The following is a 15,597-nucleotide window of genomic DNA, read 5'->3' on the forward strand; positions in this document are numbered from 1 at the left end:
GCGTTTCGGCGGTTTGGTGGTTCGTTCGCGTGTGTGTGCCGTGCCAGTCGATTTCGATTTCATTCACTTTTTGGCACACAGCGGAACACCAAAACGAAAACATCAACGCTGCTTTCTGCTGGTTGCTGTTCGCCTGGTAGAGATGTCGGAACATTTCTTTGAAATGCCGCAAATGAAAGGCAAAAAAGCCGCCGTGCAAACGCTTTGATGATTTTCCGCATGCCGACACTTCCAACCACCACCAAAGCGACAGCGCTGCTGCCACTTCCTCTGCAGGCAACCAGCCAGCCAGCCAGGCAGCCGACCAGCCAGACTGCCTGCCAGCCAACATTGACGAGGAACGGGAAACGCTTTGATGACGCTCTTCTGACCGCTGGGATGATGATGTTTGCCGGTGTTTGGCCATGGCCATGGCGCAGGGCATATCAATTTAGGGGAGTGGCATGCGTGACGAGATTATAGACTCGAATCGCCTGCGACGCGCCTGCGACTCGGCTCTCCTCTGTTCCTGTTTTTGCACCTTCCCCTCCTCCAGCCCGGCAGCCACTCAGGCGGCAGGGACAGGCACAGGGAACCGCAAGGCGCGGCACTCCTCTTTGTTGTTCCAAGCGCACTGCTGGGGCTGGAGCTGGCACTGGCACTGGGCTGGGCGTTGCCTAACAGTAACAGGAGCAGGAGCCGCAGCAGGAGCAGCTTTCTGTTCTCTCTCGCAGTTGCATTCATAACACAAAAAATATCCATTAGAGGCAGCAGCGCCAGGCAGCAGGCAGCAGGCATCGAGCACCTTCCTGGCGGAGCCCCTGGGGCAGGCGGCATTCAGTAATTTGATGCTAAATGTTGGTCACATTCAACGTTTAGCCTTGTGGGAGGCTTCACTCACCACCGAGGCGTTGGGTTCAGGAGTAGGGCAAGTTATTATTTGTGATATTCATCGAAGGCAGTGCGGTGGGGTGTGGCTATTGGGCGGGATTGGGTTGTCATAACTATTTAAATGTTTCTTATTGGTTTTTAGTTGGTTTCTAAATTTATAAATTTATAAATTCGTGAATTTAGCCAGAATTTGTCTTTTTATTTCAGTTTTCTGATGAAATTGTACCCAAAAACGATTGACATTCGTCATGAAGGAGCGTAAACCTGTTACTGTTTAGTTGGTTAGTTTAGTTAGTCGGAAGCAGTCGAAGAGCAAGTATTTGGCATGGGTACATATGTCCTTCACGATGCGGTCGTGGCAGTAAGAAGGCTTCATATATTACTGAATATAGCAAGGCGCGGCACTCCTCTTTGTTGTATGTACTGGCGTGAATGCATTCAATAAATTACTTTCCATGCTCTCATGCTGTCGTATAGGATATATTAGATAAGACATATCTCAACTGTTATTTCAACCGTAAATTTGAATTCAAATTCAAAAACAGTGCTACCCATTCAAGGCGCCTTAAGTAATTGTACGGCAGCCAGCTTCTGTCAGATACCATAGTATCAATTGCAACTGAATCAAATTCGTGGCATATTTTTGGGCGGTACAATTGTGGTACAAACTTTGGAACAAAAGTGTAATAGAAGAAGGTACAATAAGGAAACGGTTACAAAAATGATTTAACAGCTGGTTTTTAGGCATTGCAGGATGCCATTCCTCCAAACACGCGGAGACCTCCCAATAGAACTAGCACGTGGAGTGCATATCCCGGCTGCCATGGGAGCTGAAGCAGCAAAGCTCACCTTGATGATGGCCATAGCTGTAAACTTGCACTGGGGTAAGGGCTGGGGCCTGCGCTGCAGGGCGGCGGTGCAGGCCCCACGCCGTTCCTGCTCTTTGATTCTTTTTGCAGTGCTGAGCAGATCAACAGGTGTCATGGCAGCCAGCACTTGAGCTGCATCCTCGAGGACTTTGGGGTAGGCACACAGGAAAGATGTGTAGTAATCTTCCTTCCTTAGGTCGAAACAGCGAAAAACTGCCCCTGTACCAGATTGAAAATGATCCATAAAGATGAGAGATGTGAGTACGTGCTCTACGTGCAGATGAGGCCATAATTTTCTATATATCCACAAAATTACATATTTACATATATGTACATATGTACATACATATGTACATTCATACATATTTACATATGTAAATATCTTTGCCCAGAATCCATGTCGAGCGGTGCAGGCACTGCCGTGTCGGATGAGCAGCCGAAAAACTCGCGGGTGCTAAAAAATTAATTCTCAAAATTGAATAAATTACGCGAATTACGTAACAGGCGAACAGGAACGGCAGCAGAAGCAGCAGCAGAAACAGTTTGTGGCAGCTGCTGAGAAAACCGCTTAGGAAAACTCACTCGCAGCTCCTTCTCACACACAGACAGACACACACATGTACAGCTCGGGGAAATGCTTTTCCTCCAAAAAGTCAAAAGTATTAAGTACGTGAAAGAAGAAGCAGCAGCAGCCGGCATGCCACTCGAGCAGATAAAGAGAGCAGCACAGAACTAGGGAGACACAACACAGGGAGAGAGAGTGAGAAGGGGAGCGAGCGAAGTGGCGGGGAAGGAGCCATAAAACATTTTTCATTGCCACAGCAGGCTGGCTGGCTGGCTGGCTGGCTGGCAGTCAGGCGAAGAGGGGTGGCTTCTTGAGGGGGTTGCAAATGGATGTCGCACTATCGGGGAAATGTTCAAAAGGAGAACGAGAAGGAAGAGAGAGACAGAGAGTGAGAGTGAGAGCCGTGGCCCGTATGGGGGTTGAGATGGCTGCCAGGCGATGACGCTTGACGCTGCGCTGTTGCTGCCGCTGCCGCTGCTGCTGTCTGAGGCGTGTGTGGAGAATCATCATCAAAGGTTACCGCTGCGGCTTTTCCGCCTTTGTGGCAAAATCCTCAAAGGAATTTTCCGATATTTGTAGCAGGCGACCAGCATGCAGCAGCAGCAAAACTTGACCAAAGAAAAACCAAAAACTCACACACCAACACACACACACACCCGACCCCGACATCGACATCGAATTTTCCGACGTTTTCTTTTTCTGTGTGTGGTTTTTTTTTTCGTGTTCGTTTTTGCGCTTGGGGAGAAAATTCGCTTTTCATATGTGCCAGCCAAACAGAGAGGGAGAGGGAGAAAGAGAGAGAGCGAGAGCAAGACACACACACACATGAGTTATCGATGTTTGATGCTGTATGGTGGGGGAGGGGAGGCAGAGGCGCAGATGACGTCGATCCATTTGGCGAGAGAGCGAAAGCTTTCGCCGCTGCAGCTTTTTCCCGTGACGCCACAGACACTGCCTGCCTGGCTGTCATTCAACGGGAATTGGAATGGGCATGGCCTGGTGCTGCTCGCTGCTTTCCAGGTATTTGACAGCATTTTTACGAGCCGCCAAAAGTCTTCGGTCGGGCGGGCGGTCGGCTACCAAATTTGGCAGCCCATAAAAAATCTCATTAATGTGACAAACAAAAAAGGCGCGACATAAAAACAGCGCATAAACATTAAATTTGATGAAAGGAAAAACATGCAAACATTAAAAGCAGCAAAAGCACAAGCCCACAGCAGCCCAGCAACAACACTTTTGGACGCTCGCTTTGGAGGCATTCGCATAAATTTGGAGTGTATCAATGAAATCGATTATCAGGCTACATAATGATGGAATTTGATGCGAATTAAAAGAGCTGTCAGAGGGGTGGAGGAGAGGCAACAATGGGACAATGAGTGTGCTAAATGGGGTGTAAGTGTGGGCTGGGGGCTGCGGGTTTCACTCCCACTGTGCAAAGGAGAAAAGGAAGGAGCAAGTGTGGAGTAGATGGAAAAAGCTAAATATCTGTGAGCATATTTTATGCCTCTATTATGGTTTCTCGAACTTCATGGCGGTCATATAAACTTCGTCACAGATCACTGAGCATTACCCTTTTTTTGGTTGTTGTTGCTATTGGCACACTGTTGTGGCATTTACGAATGTGTGAGCTCATGCCAGTGTCAGCAGCTGGGCCATAACACCCAGCCATGGGCTATATTTGGCACATCACGGCTGTCTGGACCCCGACCCCGACCCGTGCCAGTGCCAGTGCAGGGCTAAGGGTGAGGGTGTGGAGGGGTGATGGCGATTCAACACAATCATTCCGCTCGCTGAACCATTTGGCGCGTGCTCAAACACTGCCCATCAAAAGCACTCACACAGTTGGACAAACCAAACCAAATGCAGCTTTGTTTAGTCTGCGCTGCTCTCTCCTCTCCCCTTCTTTTGTTTTGCATCAAAACAAATGTTCGATTGAAACTTTTTCTTTGTTTGTACTCCATGAAGTCGGAGCTGAAGGCGGAGATGATTGATATGTTGATGTTTTTTTTCCCCGCTGGCCACAGCAGACGGCGCGGCGTCGGAAATTTTCGCACGGAATGGCCCCGCGGGAAACGTGCTCAGCATCAGAATTAGGCCTTCAAAATGTGTAATATAATTGCTAGAAGTTGGTATGGTAACATATGGTTGGGAAAGCATATGGGAAAGGGTAGGGGAAAGGGATAGTCCATAATTAGATGAGCTATGTTTGCACATGAAGATGACCGAGCGACTTTTGGGTGAGACAAAGAACATAATCTCCCAACTAAATCGAACTTCGCTCTCTTTTCTGTCTCATAATTGCGCTCCAGCATGGAGTGAGAAGAGCAGACCAAAAGCAGACTCCAAAGCGGTGCCCACAATTGTTGTTGGTCACAAAAATAAACTCCACACAAATTGGCACTTGTTTTAAGCACCCAAGAACATGGCAAAACAGGGTAAAAACACTACACAGAAATTCAATAAATATCAATAAAAAATATTTAAAGAGCAAACTCCGCGAGCAGCATCAAAAGCAGCTACGCCGCCGCACAGAGGGGAGCCTCAAGCAGAACAGAAAAGAGAACAAAATTCTGGCTGCAGTCAGAAGGAGAAAACAAGAGAAGAGAGGTGCAGGGGCAGCAATAACGGTAATCATATTAAGCAAGCAAGCGAAGAGTTTAATTGAATTGCCCAAATAAAGAGAAGGAGAGAGGAGGAGGAGGAGGATGGAGGATGGAGCGAGAAACAACGGATGCGCCTGAGATGATTATACGAAATATGCGAACTTCACGACGAGACAATGTGAAACGCCAAAAAGGAATTTGCTGCTTTAATGGCAACAGCAACAACAGCGACAACAATGCGCTGACAATTAAGTGTCATGAATGGCAGGAAGTTTCGGGGGAGCTGCAAACAGAGTCAGCAGCCAGCCAGCGACCTTGCAATGTCGCAACGTGAATGGAGGAGACACAGGCAGAGGCAGAGAGCGAGACAGCGAGATGAAGTTGGGGCTGGCTGGGCTGCCTGTTAACTTTGCCGCCATTTGTCTGGCTGGCTGGCCGTTGTTGTTAACTTGGCAGCCACTAACTGTTAACTGGGCCTGTGCCTGGGCTTGGCCGCCCCCGAACTGCATTCCAACATGCCATGCGAAAGCCCCCGAGAGTCTTAGCTAACTGCATGTTGCATGCCACTCCATGACAAAGTACCACCAGAGACAGAGTCTCTGACTCCTCTATGGCCTCTGTTGCTGGGTCGTTAAATTATTGCTAATCATAATGCAATTTGGAGTCGTTTTTTCTCGAGCCAGGGCCAACTGACATTTGCATTGGCCGCTCTGCGCTGGAAGCGGTTTGTTGGCTTTTCCTTCCTCCTCTCCCACTGCAAGGTGTCGACCGAAAGACACAAAGTGAATGTCGAGCTCAGGTTTGAGATTTGCTGAGGATAGGGAATGGATGCCCTGCAGAACAATGCATTCAATTAAGGTATGGAATTTATGCGAAATTAAAGGCACTAAAGGAATAATGTTAACAAATGAGACTTGATTGAGGAGGAGAATAACTCCATTTGGGAGGAGAACGTTCATAGAAGATCAGGAAGATAATTGTTTGAAATATAAATGCTATAAGTTTGAAAATATATTCCATCTACAGATTCATTTACTTTCCATGGGAACATTGCCAACTTCCTGCTAACAGCTGTTGGCTTGTTTATTCAATCCTCCAGATGTATAGCATCCCACCCAACTCGTTCGGAACAAAACGATTTCAGCTATGATCCTATGAAGAAACCTAAAACCGTTTTGTCCCATATGTTGGCAAATTTAGGCGTATTATTTATTCAGATTTGCGCAGGCGCATCGCTTGTAGCATATCTAAGAATCCCTCAACAAAATAGTAACAGTTGTGTGGAGTGAACATGCACCCTCTGCTCGATAACATGAGGAAACCTCAATCAGAAACTCCCTCTGCAGCAACATGTAGGATCGTGGGCAGTCCTGTGCGCAGACGCACCCTGATAGGATAAGGCAGCAGAACAACAGTTGGCCAGAGCATTGTTGGTTCTGCTATAAGTATCATGGGTTCGGGCTGATATTATCTTTGCTTCTAATGAATTACGGCACACTTTTCAATTAGTTGCATATTTATACAATAATTTTGATGATGCCGGAGAGCTGTACCCCTCTGAGAGACAAAGGTCGTCACGTTCAATATGATAGCAAAGACAGAGAGAGAGAGGGAGCGGGAGATCGAGCAGCCTGTCTGCGGGCGAGCGATGCCTGTGGACTCCGTCAGCTGTTGGCACTTCTGGGTTGGGTGTTGACTATAATGCAGCCACCCTGTGGCCACATTTAATTGTTTCGTCTACATTTATGTACGAGGTGCGCTGTAGGTGAAACTCCGTTGGTGGCATATCCACAGAATGGTGTCTGGCATACGGCAAAGTTATTATGTGTGCAACAATACAGAGAATTACATTTAGATAAGCATAATTGAATGGATGGGCAATGCACCAGAATTGACAATTGTATTTAGATGAGAGTTGTGTGCAGTATATTACTGAGAACTCAGGAAAAGGAGGGAAGTTCCGTTGCTAAATATTCCGTTCCCTAAATAAATTCCGTTCAAAATATATGTATAACCGTTGAGCTGAGAGCCGCGAAAGATTTGTCAGAGCTTATTGTTGTGTACTAAGCACACAAAATGCAGCGCAGCGGCAGAGCAATAGCAAAAGGTGTGCGGAAGTAGCAGCGAAAGGTATAGCGAGAGGGTGTGTTTACGAATTTAAGCTCAATGCCGCAACATGCAAGAAGTGAGTGCATGCTGGATCAACACTCACGAGCAGGTAGCCAAAATTGCAAGCGCCCAAAGCTTTGACCCAAGCGCGACAGATCGAGAGAGCGATAATGAAGCAAAGCAAAGAAAAAAGAGAGAGCGGCTGCAGTGTCTGCTGCACTGCGGGAGCATAAGCAGACATATGTACATACATACACACATGCATGTGTACATCTGTGTGAGCGTGCAATGTGCCTGCACATTCATACATATGTACATATAAATATGTATGTAGATTTGTAGATTACAGCGTGGTGTACAGTAAGCAGTGCAAACGAGGGAATAGGAATTTACATTACTGATTAATGGATCGCTGACTAATAACGTGCTGCGTAACATTATTTTATCGCTTGAGCAACAAATGATACTTTGGACATTTCGCTTGCTGTATGGATTAATTTGTTTCCTTTAATTGTCATCCGCAATTATTGCCCACACTCATTGTACAAATTAATTTAAGTACTTAATTTCTTAATATCCCAAGCAAATCAGCTTCAGCTTGAGTCAAAGTGCGAAATCGCAGAGCTTGCTGCAGATTAGCTGGCGCCGTGCACTGTCAATGTGTCAAGGTAATCGGACAGGCAGATAGACATCCGCGCTGGACGTAGCCACAATTGGACTTGGAATAGTTGTACCTGTACTCGTTTGCCTACGCACATACCAGGCTATGGCAATGGCTACTCGATTTGCCATTTGAATTAAGTATTGGAAAGGGGAAGGCAAAAAAAAATCAGTAATGAAAAAAAGTGTACTCGTGTCTGCAGCTGCAGCAGTTTTTTGTCGCTAAACTTGCAATTGTGTTGTAAAATCTTTTATTTTTTTTTTTATTTTTTATTGTTTGGTGCAATTTAATTGCAGCCTCTCTGGTGTACAATGACGAGGAGGACGGCGACTGATGCTGGCTGGGCCCTCAAGTGCACACTTCCTGTCATTTGCATTAACAAAGTACGAGCATTTTTCTGCTTGTTTTTATTTACTTATTTTCATAACGCACTCGGAAGGGGCCACTGTACAAAGCATTGTTCGATTCGTAACGGGGCCTGGTTCGGGTTCGGGTTCGATGTTGGAGTGCCGTTCGGGGTCCCTGGCTGCGACTGCGCGTGACGCACGTGGTTCGACTCTCATGCAGTGCAGTGCGTAGGGGTTGGCATCGGTTCCCCTGTGGACCCTTGGGGTTGCTTGTGCCAGCCCGCAGCATTAACAGTTTTGAGTTTTATTTGGGCTTCGCCTGCATTGTTCCTCAGTTCCAGGCTTGTGCCTGCCACACGCACTCGGCTGTGCCGTACCTCCTGCCCTTCTTGACCCAAAACCCAAGACACATTAGACCAGCACCAGCAGCAGAGGCAGCCACAATAGCAGCTGCAGCTGCAGGGGCAGGGCAACCAGCCAGTCAGCTCCTTTGGCCACAGATCAAGACGAACCAGGACTGGCGTGTCAAATGAACAACCAGCCAGCTGTTGCCACGCCACTAAATCACATCGAACCGGCGAGCAAACAAATTAAGCATCGGAAACTCAAACTCATTGTTGGAAAATGGGAAAAACTCTTCCCCGACATATGCGCAGCTTCACAGTTGACTTGGAGGCAATTAGCGGGCGGACTCACCACCACCACTTTTCACTTACTGGCCAACGCCCATGCAAATAGCTAACTGGAGTGGCTGTTGATCGCAGTTCAACCCACACGGAGAGACAGACACCACAGCACCTCACTGAATGTCCTTTCATCCACTGTTTCGCCACCGCAGTGGCAGCTGGCGAACGTTTTGTACTGCCTGTCAGGGCCTAGCTATTTCTGTCTCCTTTTTTTTGTATTCTTTTCTTTTGTGTTTAACATTTGTCAACAATTTGCTGTGCGGTGCTTGTGACTCTTGCAAGGGGTACTCCAGTGTGGAATTGGGTTATATGGGTTGAAGGTACAGTTTGTCAGCAACAATTTGGAGGAAGTAGATCCAGGGTTATGGCTGTGGATTCCTGCTGGAAGCAGCCACGTGCAGGAACACTATTTATTGGTATTTGTTATTACAAGTAAAGTTTAAGAAGTTCTGTTCGCTCACACAACTTTTTATGTCGGAGGAGGCTGGATTGAAAGCTCTCTGCGCGTCGCTCTCATCTGATTTTGCTCTCTGCTCAATTCGCTCTGCGTCTGAATTCGCTGTCGTCTAGATTCGCTCCACATCGTTCTTGCATTTCGTTTTGCTGTCTGAATTCGCTCTCCTTCGTTCGCATTGAAGCGAATTTGCCTTGCTCGTTTTTGTTTTGTCTAGTGGGCGATCCACATATTCGTATTTGCTTGAAAATCCTTTCCCTCCTTTTACAGGTCATCCAGCAATTCATCTGCCAACATTTTTGTCTGCGCTTTTCAGTCAGTTGCGTGATTAATGGCCATTTTTTGTGTGCCATTTGCTGTCCCTGCTGTTGCCAGCAGGATTGCCTTTTGGGACTGCCAAAAAGGATGCCGCATTTTATTGGGTACAAGGCCAAGCCCTCAATAATTGCGGACTGCTGGCGTCTGCGGCCATCCAGCCACCAACAGCTGCTGTTGCCTCTGCAATCACGCAGCCTGCCTCAGGCCTTGTGGCAATATTAAAATCCACTTAGAGGCGACGCGTGGCGCCGACACATTCAACCAATTAAAGTAAACATTGAGCGAGTGTCTTTATGTGTAAATCCTTTTAGCACTAAATCCATAAGCGATGCCACTCGACATGGCCCGGGGGTATCCTTTTTCTAGGCTGCTGCTGCTACCCCTTTCTGGTATCTCATTCGGTGTTCGAGTATATTGTTTGGTCATGTTTTGCGTGCACTTTGGAGTTGCCATGGCAAATCCCTGGCCTCCTGTGTCTGCGCATGCGCAACGGCAGCTGTGGCTGTGCGCCCCGCCAGGTCGCTGACTTTGTAATCCTGCGGAAGTTGATTTTATCACGTGTGTCCATTAGTTTACCTTGGCAGCGGCGCATAGTTCAAAGTTCAGTTGGGAAACTGAAACAGAAAGCAGTTAAGGAAGGGAAAGGCACAAAAAGGGAACAAAACTCAGCTCTGAAGATGGCAGTGGAAGAGCTGAGCAAAAGTTGAAGTGAAAGCCTGCTGTGGAGTGGCTTTCCTTCTGTATTTGATAGCGGAACTAGCCAGAATCTTTAGTAGTTTTTGCTCCTAAGTCTCAGACACTTTGTGGCACAGATCTCCCTCCTCTGTCCTCTGGCAAGCTCCACGAACTTGTGCCACAAACTGGCAGTGAAATATTCCAAAGTGCAGTGAACCACACTCTCCATGCTCGCTGTCATCAATAAGAATGTCTGGAAGTCCACCTCTCGTCTGCGTCTATAACCGCCGGAGGTTAGAGACCAACAAAAAGAACAAATTCCTGCAGTCATTAATCTAATTTTTGTTTCTATTTATGGCCAGCGATTGATGGGCAGCCGACGACTTGACAATTGGCGTCTAATTATGCAATGGCATTCCGAAAACAAGCCAGCTGCCAGTTGCCACTGGGACTCCACTTGGAGTTACAGCTGGACAATTAATTGGAGTGCCATGATGTGAGGCGATAAGACTAAGACCCGCTGCCGCTTCCAGAGATCATTTGCCAGGCATCTCCAGGCAGTTGGCAGCGCTAGAAAACTCACAATTAATGGGGCGACAGTTTTGTCAGTGAAAAATCAAATTCAATCTAGTGGAAATGGAAACAAAAACAATTAACAAGCTGCGCTACTATCTGAGGGATGAGATTGTGTTGCACAACAAGAAGGACGACTGCTGGATCACGATACACGGGAATGTCTTCGATTTGACGCCCATGATACGCGATCGTTTGGATCATTGGAATAGCGTGGGTTACAGCTGATGGAACTCGAGAAACTCCTAGACTCTAAGCCCCTTTGGTACCCCCCACAGAACATGGATTATTTGGTGGCCCATGCGGGCAAGGATCTCTCACATTTCTTTCATGAGAACGGCGAGCCCCGCACGGAGATCTCCGCTCGAACGGGCCGCCCTCGCGTGCTCTTTCCACCCATACTGGAGGTGGCTCTGAGTGAGTTTGCCAAGACCAAGGACACCATGTGGAGCCAGGATGCGTTCTATCATATTGGCAGAGTCACGCGACGTGCGAGATTGATCCGCATCATTAATGCGCTGACGGCACAGAGCCTGTACATGACGGTGTGCGATGAGGACACCATTTATGACATTCAACGGAAGTACAAGCAGCGCTACAATCATCATGCAGGCAGCTACGAGTGGCGCAAGTTCTCCAATGGAGTAGGTTCTGTGCACTCCAAGATCTTCCAGCTCAATGATCTCTACCCCTCAGGGCACCGCCTGCGGGCAGCTCAACCTCAACGGCACCTTGGACGAGAATGGTTTGACGGATGAGGAGCACAGCGCCGTGGAGCTGCCTCCACCCTCCCTTTGGCTGTACTACACAGATGATCTGACCATCGCTTAAAGCTGTTCCTGCCTTTCTTTTGGGTTTCAGTTGATTGAAAATTCGTTGTGCAGACTGCCACCAGTTTATTTAACAACTTTAAACAAATTTCAAAACAAATGTTACGCCTCAGAGCGGAGCGTAATGGAGAGCATCGGTGTGGGGGGAAGTTTTATCTTTGACTTTGAATATTGCTCTGCTCCTGGGTGCTGCTCTGCTCTTTGGACTCTAAATTATGCGGGCTGTTGGCGCTGGAGCTGTGAACTCGTGTATGACGGATTCGTGGGGTGTACGGCCAGCGCCTGCAGCTGCCCAGTTGGCACGCGTTGCAGCCGCCAGACACTGCCCCTTTGCCACTGTTCCTACCTGAGGGAGTGTTGTGCTCACTCAACTGTAAACTGTTTTTCCAGTCCTATAGCCTGCGCAGAGTTATGGGCTTATGATTCTTGGAAGAACCACCAGACGCCCACTTGCCTTGGATCTCCGTCCCCTCCGATCTGGGGGCTTGTGGTTTTGGGCTTGAGCTTGGGCGCTCTTTGTTCTCCTCCTCTTTGCGCTGCGCATAAATAATTAATTTCTGTCTCATTTTTGCTTAATAATCTTTTTGTTTAGTTGTTTAATTGCAGAACCTGTTTTGCTCGCCTTAAATGGCCGCGACTCGACTCTGCTCTGTTCTTAATATTACATTAAGCAAAAGCGACGTGTGACAAAGGGGCCAGTGATACTCGAGCAATGTTGCTGAAATATTTACAGTGTGTAGGATTTTTGACAAGCTGCCGGCTGTGGCAGTCGAAGGTTGAACCAGCGGCAAAAGGGTATCAATAGAGCACAGAGCCAACGCCAAGCCAAAGTCTCAGCCAAGACATGCGCAATCTTGTGAAATATTATTCTCGGATACCTGTTTCAGCATCACTGGTACCTGACCATGCTTGGATGACTCATCTGTGAACACGTTTGTGCATGTCGTACATAGCCTGGGAACAGGAGCAAACGCCAAATCCAACGCAACCTGCAATGCAACTCCAACTCCAACGCAACTCGAACTGCAACGCCAGTAACCTGTCCTGAGCTACGCATCAATATTAATGGTGGGTGTGGTCTAGCGGGGGGGTGCACTGCCTGTTCACTGCGTTTGGCATTTGGCCAAAAACCCGTTTTTGGCATGCCTTCCTCCCTCACGATGCCTTCGAGCAAGTTCGCTGCCTAAGTCTTTTGTTCGTAGCGCCACAGAGTTCAATGCGCCTTGGGGCGTATAAGTAGAAGTAGAAGTAAACAAAATGCATTTGCTTATTGGGTATATTTTGCTGTGTGCAGAGAAGTAAAGAAGAGGATGAGAGTGAGAGAGAGCTAGAGAAGTGATTGCCAAATGGAGCAGAGAGTGAGCTAACTCTGTTGGAACGCTTAATCTTCCTGCTAAATCATGTTCCAAGGTAGCTTCACAGTGCATGCCACAGTCTGAAAATTATGCCAAAAGAGGCCAAAGACAACGACGGCGACAACTTCTCCCGACAAAGACAAAGACACAAATTCAGTGCATAAATTGCGCTGTTTGCGGCATTCCTGGAGATCAAGCCAACAACAGTGCGGTTCGACAGCAGCGCCCACGACATATTTATATATGTGTGTGTGTGTGTATGTACAGCAGATGTAACCCACTTCAGCTTACAGCTGTGACCCATTCCCACAGACAGAGCTTTTTACCTCGAAGAGCAGCAACGACATTCAAATGCGTAGACAAGACAAAACAAATTCGAAATTCTATGCCGGTTGCTCGCATTCTTTCTTTCTGTTTTTCCCAAAGCATTTTTCCAAGGCGGAAGTCCCTCCAGCGATTTTCCCAGCTAAGCGAACTAATTTAGTGCTTAGCTCGACATAAACTGTTTGGCTGGGGATTTTCTCAGGCTGTTCCTGCTCGTGGAGGAATTTATGCAGATTAGCTGTAGAAATAGAAAGCCAAAACGTATCCAAATTTTGTTTGGCATGAAGGTCAGCGTTGAGAAGACCCAAAAGGAAGTATTCCCCCGATATTTCAGTAGCCCCAAAATAGTCAACCCATCCAACCAGTAGCTAAGCACATCCGTTATGGAAAATTCGTGTCATTTTCAGTTTCTTTTACTGTTTTTTACTGTAGAGAACTCTTCTGGAACTGCTGTTGGGGCGTTGGTTTATCGACTTCCCATCGGAACTTTGCATTTGGCATACAAAACATTGACCGAGCGACCGACCATTGACTGCATTTGGCACTTGGCATTCCACACCAGCGACAACAAATTAAATAATAAAACATATGAAGGCAAAAAGCACACAAAGAGCGGAACCAAATTAGGAAGTGGCCACGCCGCGCCACACCACAAAGTGTCCATATTCGGGTGACCACTGTAAAGCAGCAACAACAGCAACCACACCACAGTCAAGTGCGCTCAGTGAGCATACACTAGCGTCCGTTGTCATTGGCATACTAAATATGATGGAAGTGTGCTTGAGGAAGGTATGATTGATTTGGTGGGCTACTGGGCTGTGGCTTGGCAGCTATTTTGAATTTGTAACCAGCTGAAAGTATATCAATAGTTTCACTCTTTTATCCTACGAAGTTCTTTTAGGTTCTTCCAGGTTCGATTTCTCATTTAATTTCCCAACAAAAAGTCTCAAAATTAAGTTCCGCCCAACACAAACTTCCCCGCAATATAAATGTAAGCCCAAAGACCAACCCCACTTCGATTTCTTTCCAATTGATATGCAACTTTTGCGCCTCTTGAGCCTTCGCTGAGTTTTTCATAAATTATTCAAAGCTTAACTGCTTCCGTTTTGGACTGGAGTGTCTGTCTGTCAGTTCTTCGCTGCTGTCTGTCGCCCGTCGCCCTGTCTGCTACTCGTATTCTCTGGCAGATTGACAAGGTTCGACTGGAACAGCGATTGGGTTCTCGAGGGGGGTCTTCGCGGGGGTCAATTGGGAGGGAGGATCGCTGCACTTTCTTGTGGTTTGGATTGGAGCGCAGCTGTTTGTATAAATATCCATTGGCAATAACAATTCCGAATGCCTCTGCCCGCCAGCAACGAGTTTATTTTACATTTTATTGTATAATTTTCGGATGTGGTTTTCAAAGAGAGAAAAAGAAAGATGGAGAACCAGAGGCAGAGGCGAGGCTCGCTTTGCTGCTCCGTTCTGCAGGCATAAATTAACGCGAGCAACTCAAATAAAAATAAATATATTTTTATACACACATTGGAGGCATGGTCTCCTGAGTTCTGCTGGTTTCTGGTTCTGGCTGAGTGCCCTCGCGGTATTTATGTCGCAAATGGGGAATGAAAATGCTGCGCACTGGAGTCGGGGAGACGACAATGGGGCGGTTTTGGTTCGCAGCGTTTCGTAGGCCAAACAACATTCTATGCAAATGTAATGACACTCGGCAAGGAAAGGGTTAAAGTTCGCCTCAATTTATGTGCATTAACACAATATTTGTTGTCGCTTTTTGGTTAATCACCCGCCGAGCCTTTTACTGGGAATATCCTCATCAGAGCCAAGCCTCCCGCCGTGCAATCAAATGTTTCCCATGTAAATCGCCTGGCAGAAATCAATTAAAAGCACACGTGACACACACTAACATCTCACCCCATTTTGTATCCTTTGCTGCCACGATTGTCATTCGGGTGTTTTTTTCTAGGGAGTTTTTGTTTTTTTAGAGCTGAGCAAACATTTCCTGTTCGTTCCCTTGGCCTTGTGCTTCCTGCTTCAGAGCGTGGGAGCGGCTTAATAATTTCCATAGAACCCAAGTAACTATTGATTTATGTCAAACTCAATTGCTGCCCATCGCTGCTGCTGCGGGTTTCAATTGATTTTTAAAGTGGCTCTGTGGATTATCAAATTTAGATCTGCATTTTCAGTCGAACTTTTTGTGCTGCGAAAGGGGCGGATGGGCTGTGGGTTTGCCAAATTGAAATGTTTACAGTTGGCTTAGGGGAGGGATGTTTACTCACCCATTTAATGAGATTTGATTTATGCCAGACAAGTGTCTGCGGGAGAGGCTTACAGTGATCTGGGAAACAATTTATGGGCATA

At 47.1% G+C, this 15,597-nt stretch overlaps 1 protein-coding gene across 1 annotated transcript; it reads left to right on the plus strand.

Moving 5' to 3' along the window:
• Positions 1 to 35: 35 nt before the first annotated feature.
• Positions 36 to 11,586, plus strand: LOC117902748 (cytochrome b5 domain-containing protein 1). The gene is made up of 5 exons (XM_034814335.1): positions 36 to 40; positions 2,700 to 2,707; positions 10,789 to 10,943; positions 11,009 to 11,374; positions 11,427 to 11,586. The coding sequence occupies exons 3-5, from the start codon at positions 10,794 to 10,796 to the stop codon at positions 11,559 to 11,561; spliced, it is 651 nt and encodes a 216-aa protein (XP_034670226.1). The 5' UTR covers positions 36 to 40; positions 2,700 to 2,707; positions 10,789 to 10,793; the 3' UTR covers positions 11,562 to 11,586.
• Positions 11,587 to 15,597: the final 4,011 nt, after the last annotated feature.

Source organism: Drosophila subobscura, chromosome U (genome assembly GCF_008121235.1).
Source record: "Drosophila subobscura isolate 14011-0131.10 chromosome U, UCBerk_Dsub_1.0, whole genome shotgun sequence".
In the NCBI taxonomy this organism is placed as follows: domain Eukaryota; kingdom Metazoa; phylum Arthropoda; class Insecta; order Diptera; family Drosophilidae; genus Drosophila; species Drosophila subobscura.

Bases quoted from the DNA above. Each gene is read 5' to 3' on its own strand.
- LOC117902748 (XM_034814335.1), top strand. From the start codon at position 10,794: ATGGAAACAAAAACAATTAACAAGCTGCGCTACTATCTGAGGGATGAG. The intron at 10,944-11,008 runs GTGGGTTACAGC...TACCCCCCACAG, and splicing joins GTTTGGATCATTGGAATAGC to AACATGGATTATTTGGTGGC. The intron at 11,375-11,426 runs GTAGGTTCTGTG...TCTACCCCTCAG, and splicing joins GGCGCAAGTTCTCCAATGGA to GGCACCGCCTGCGGGCAGCT.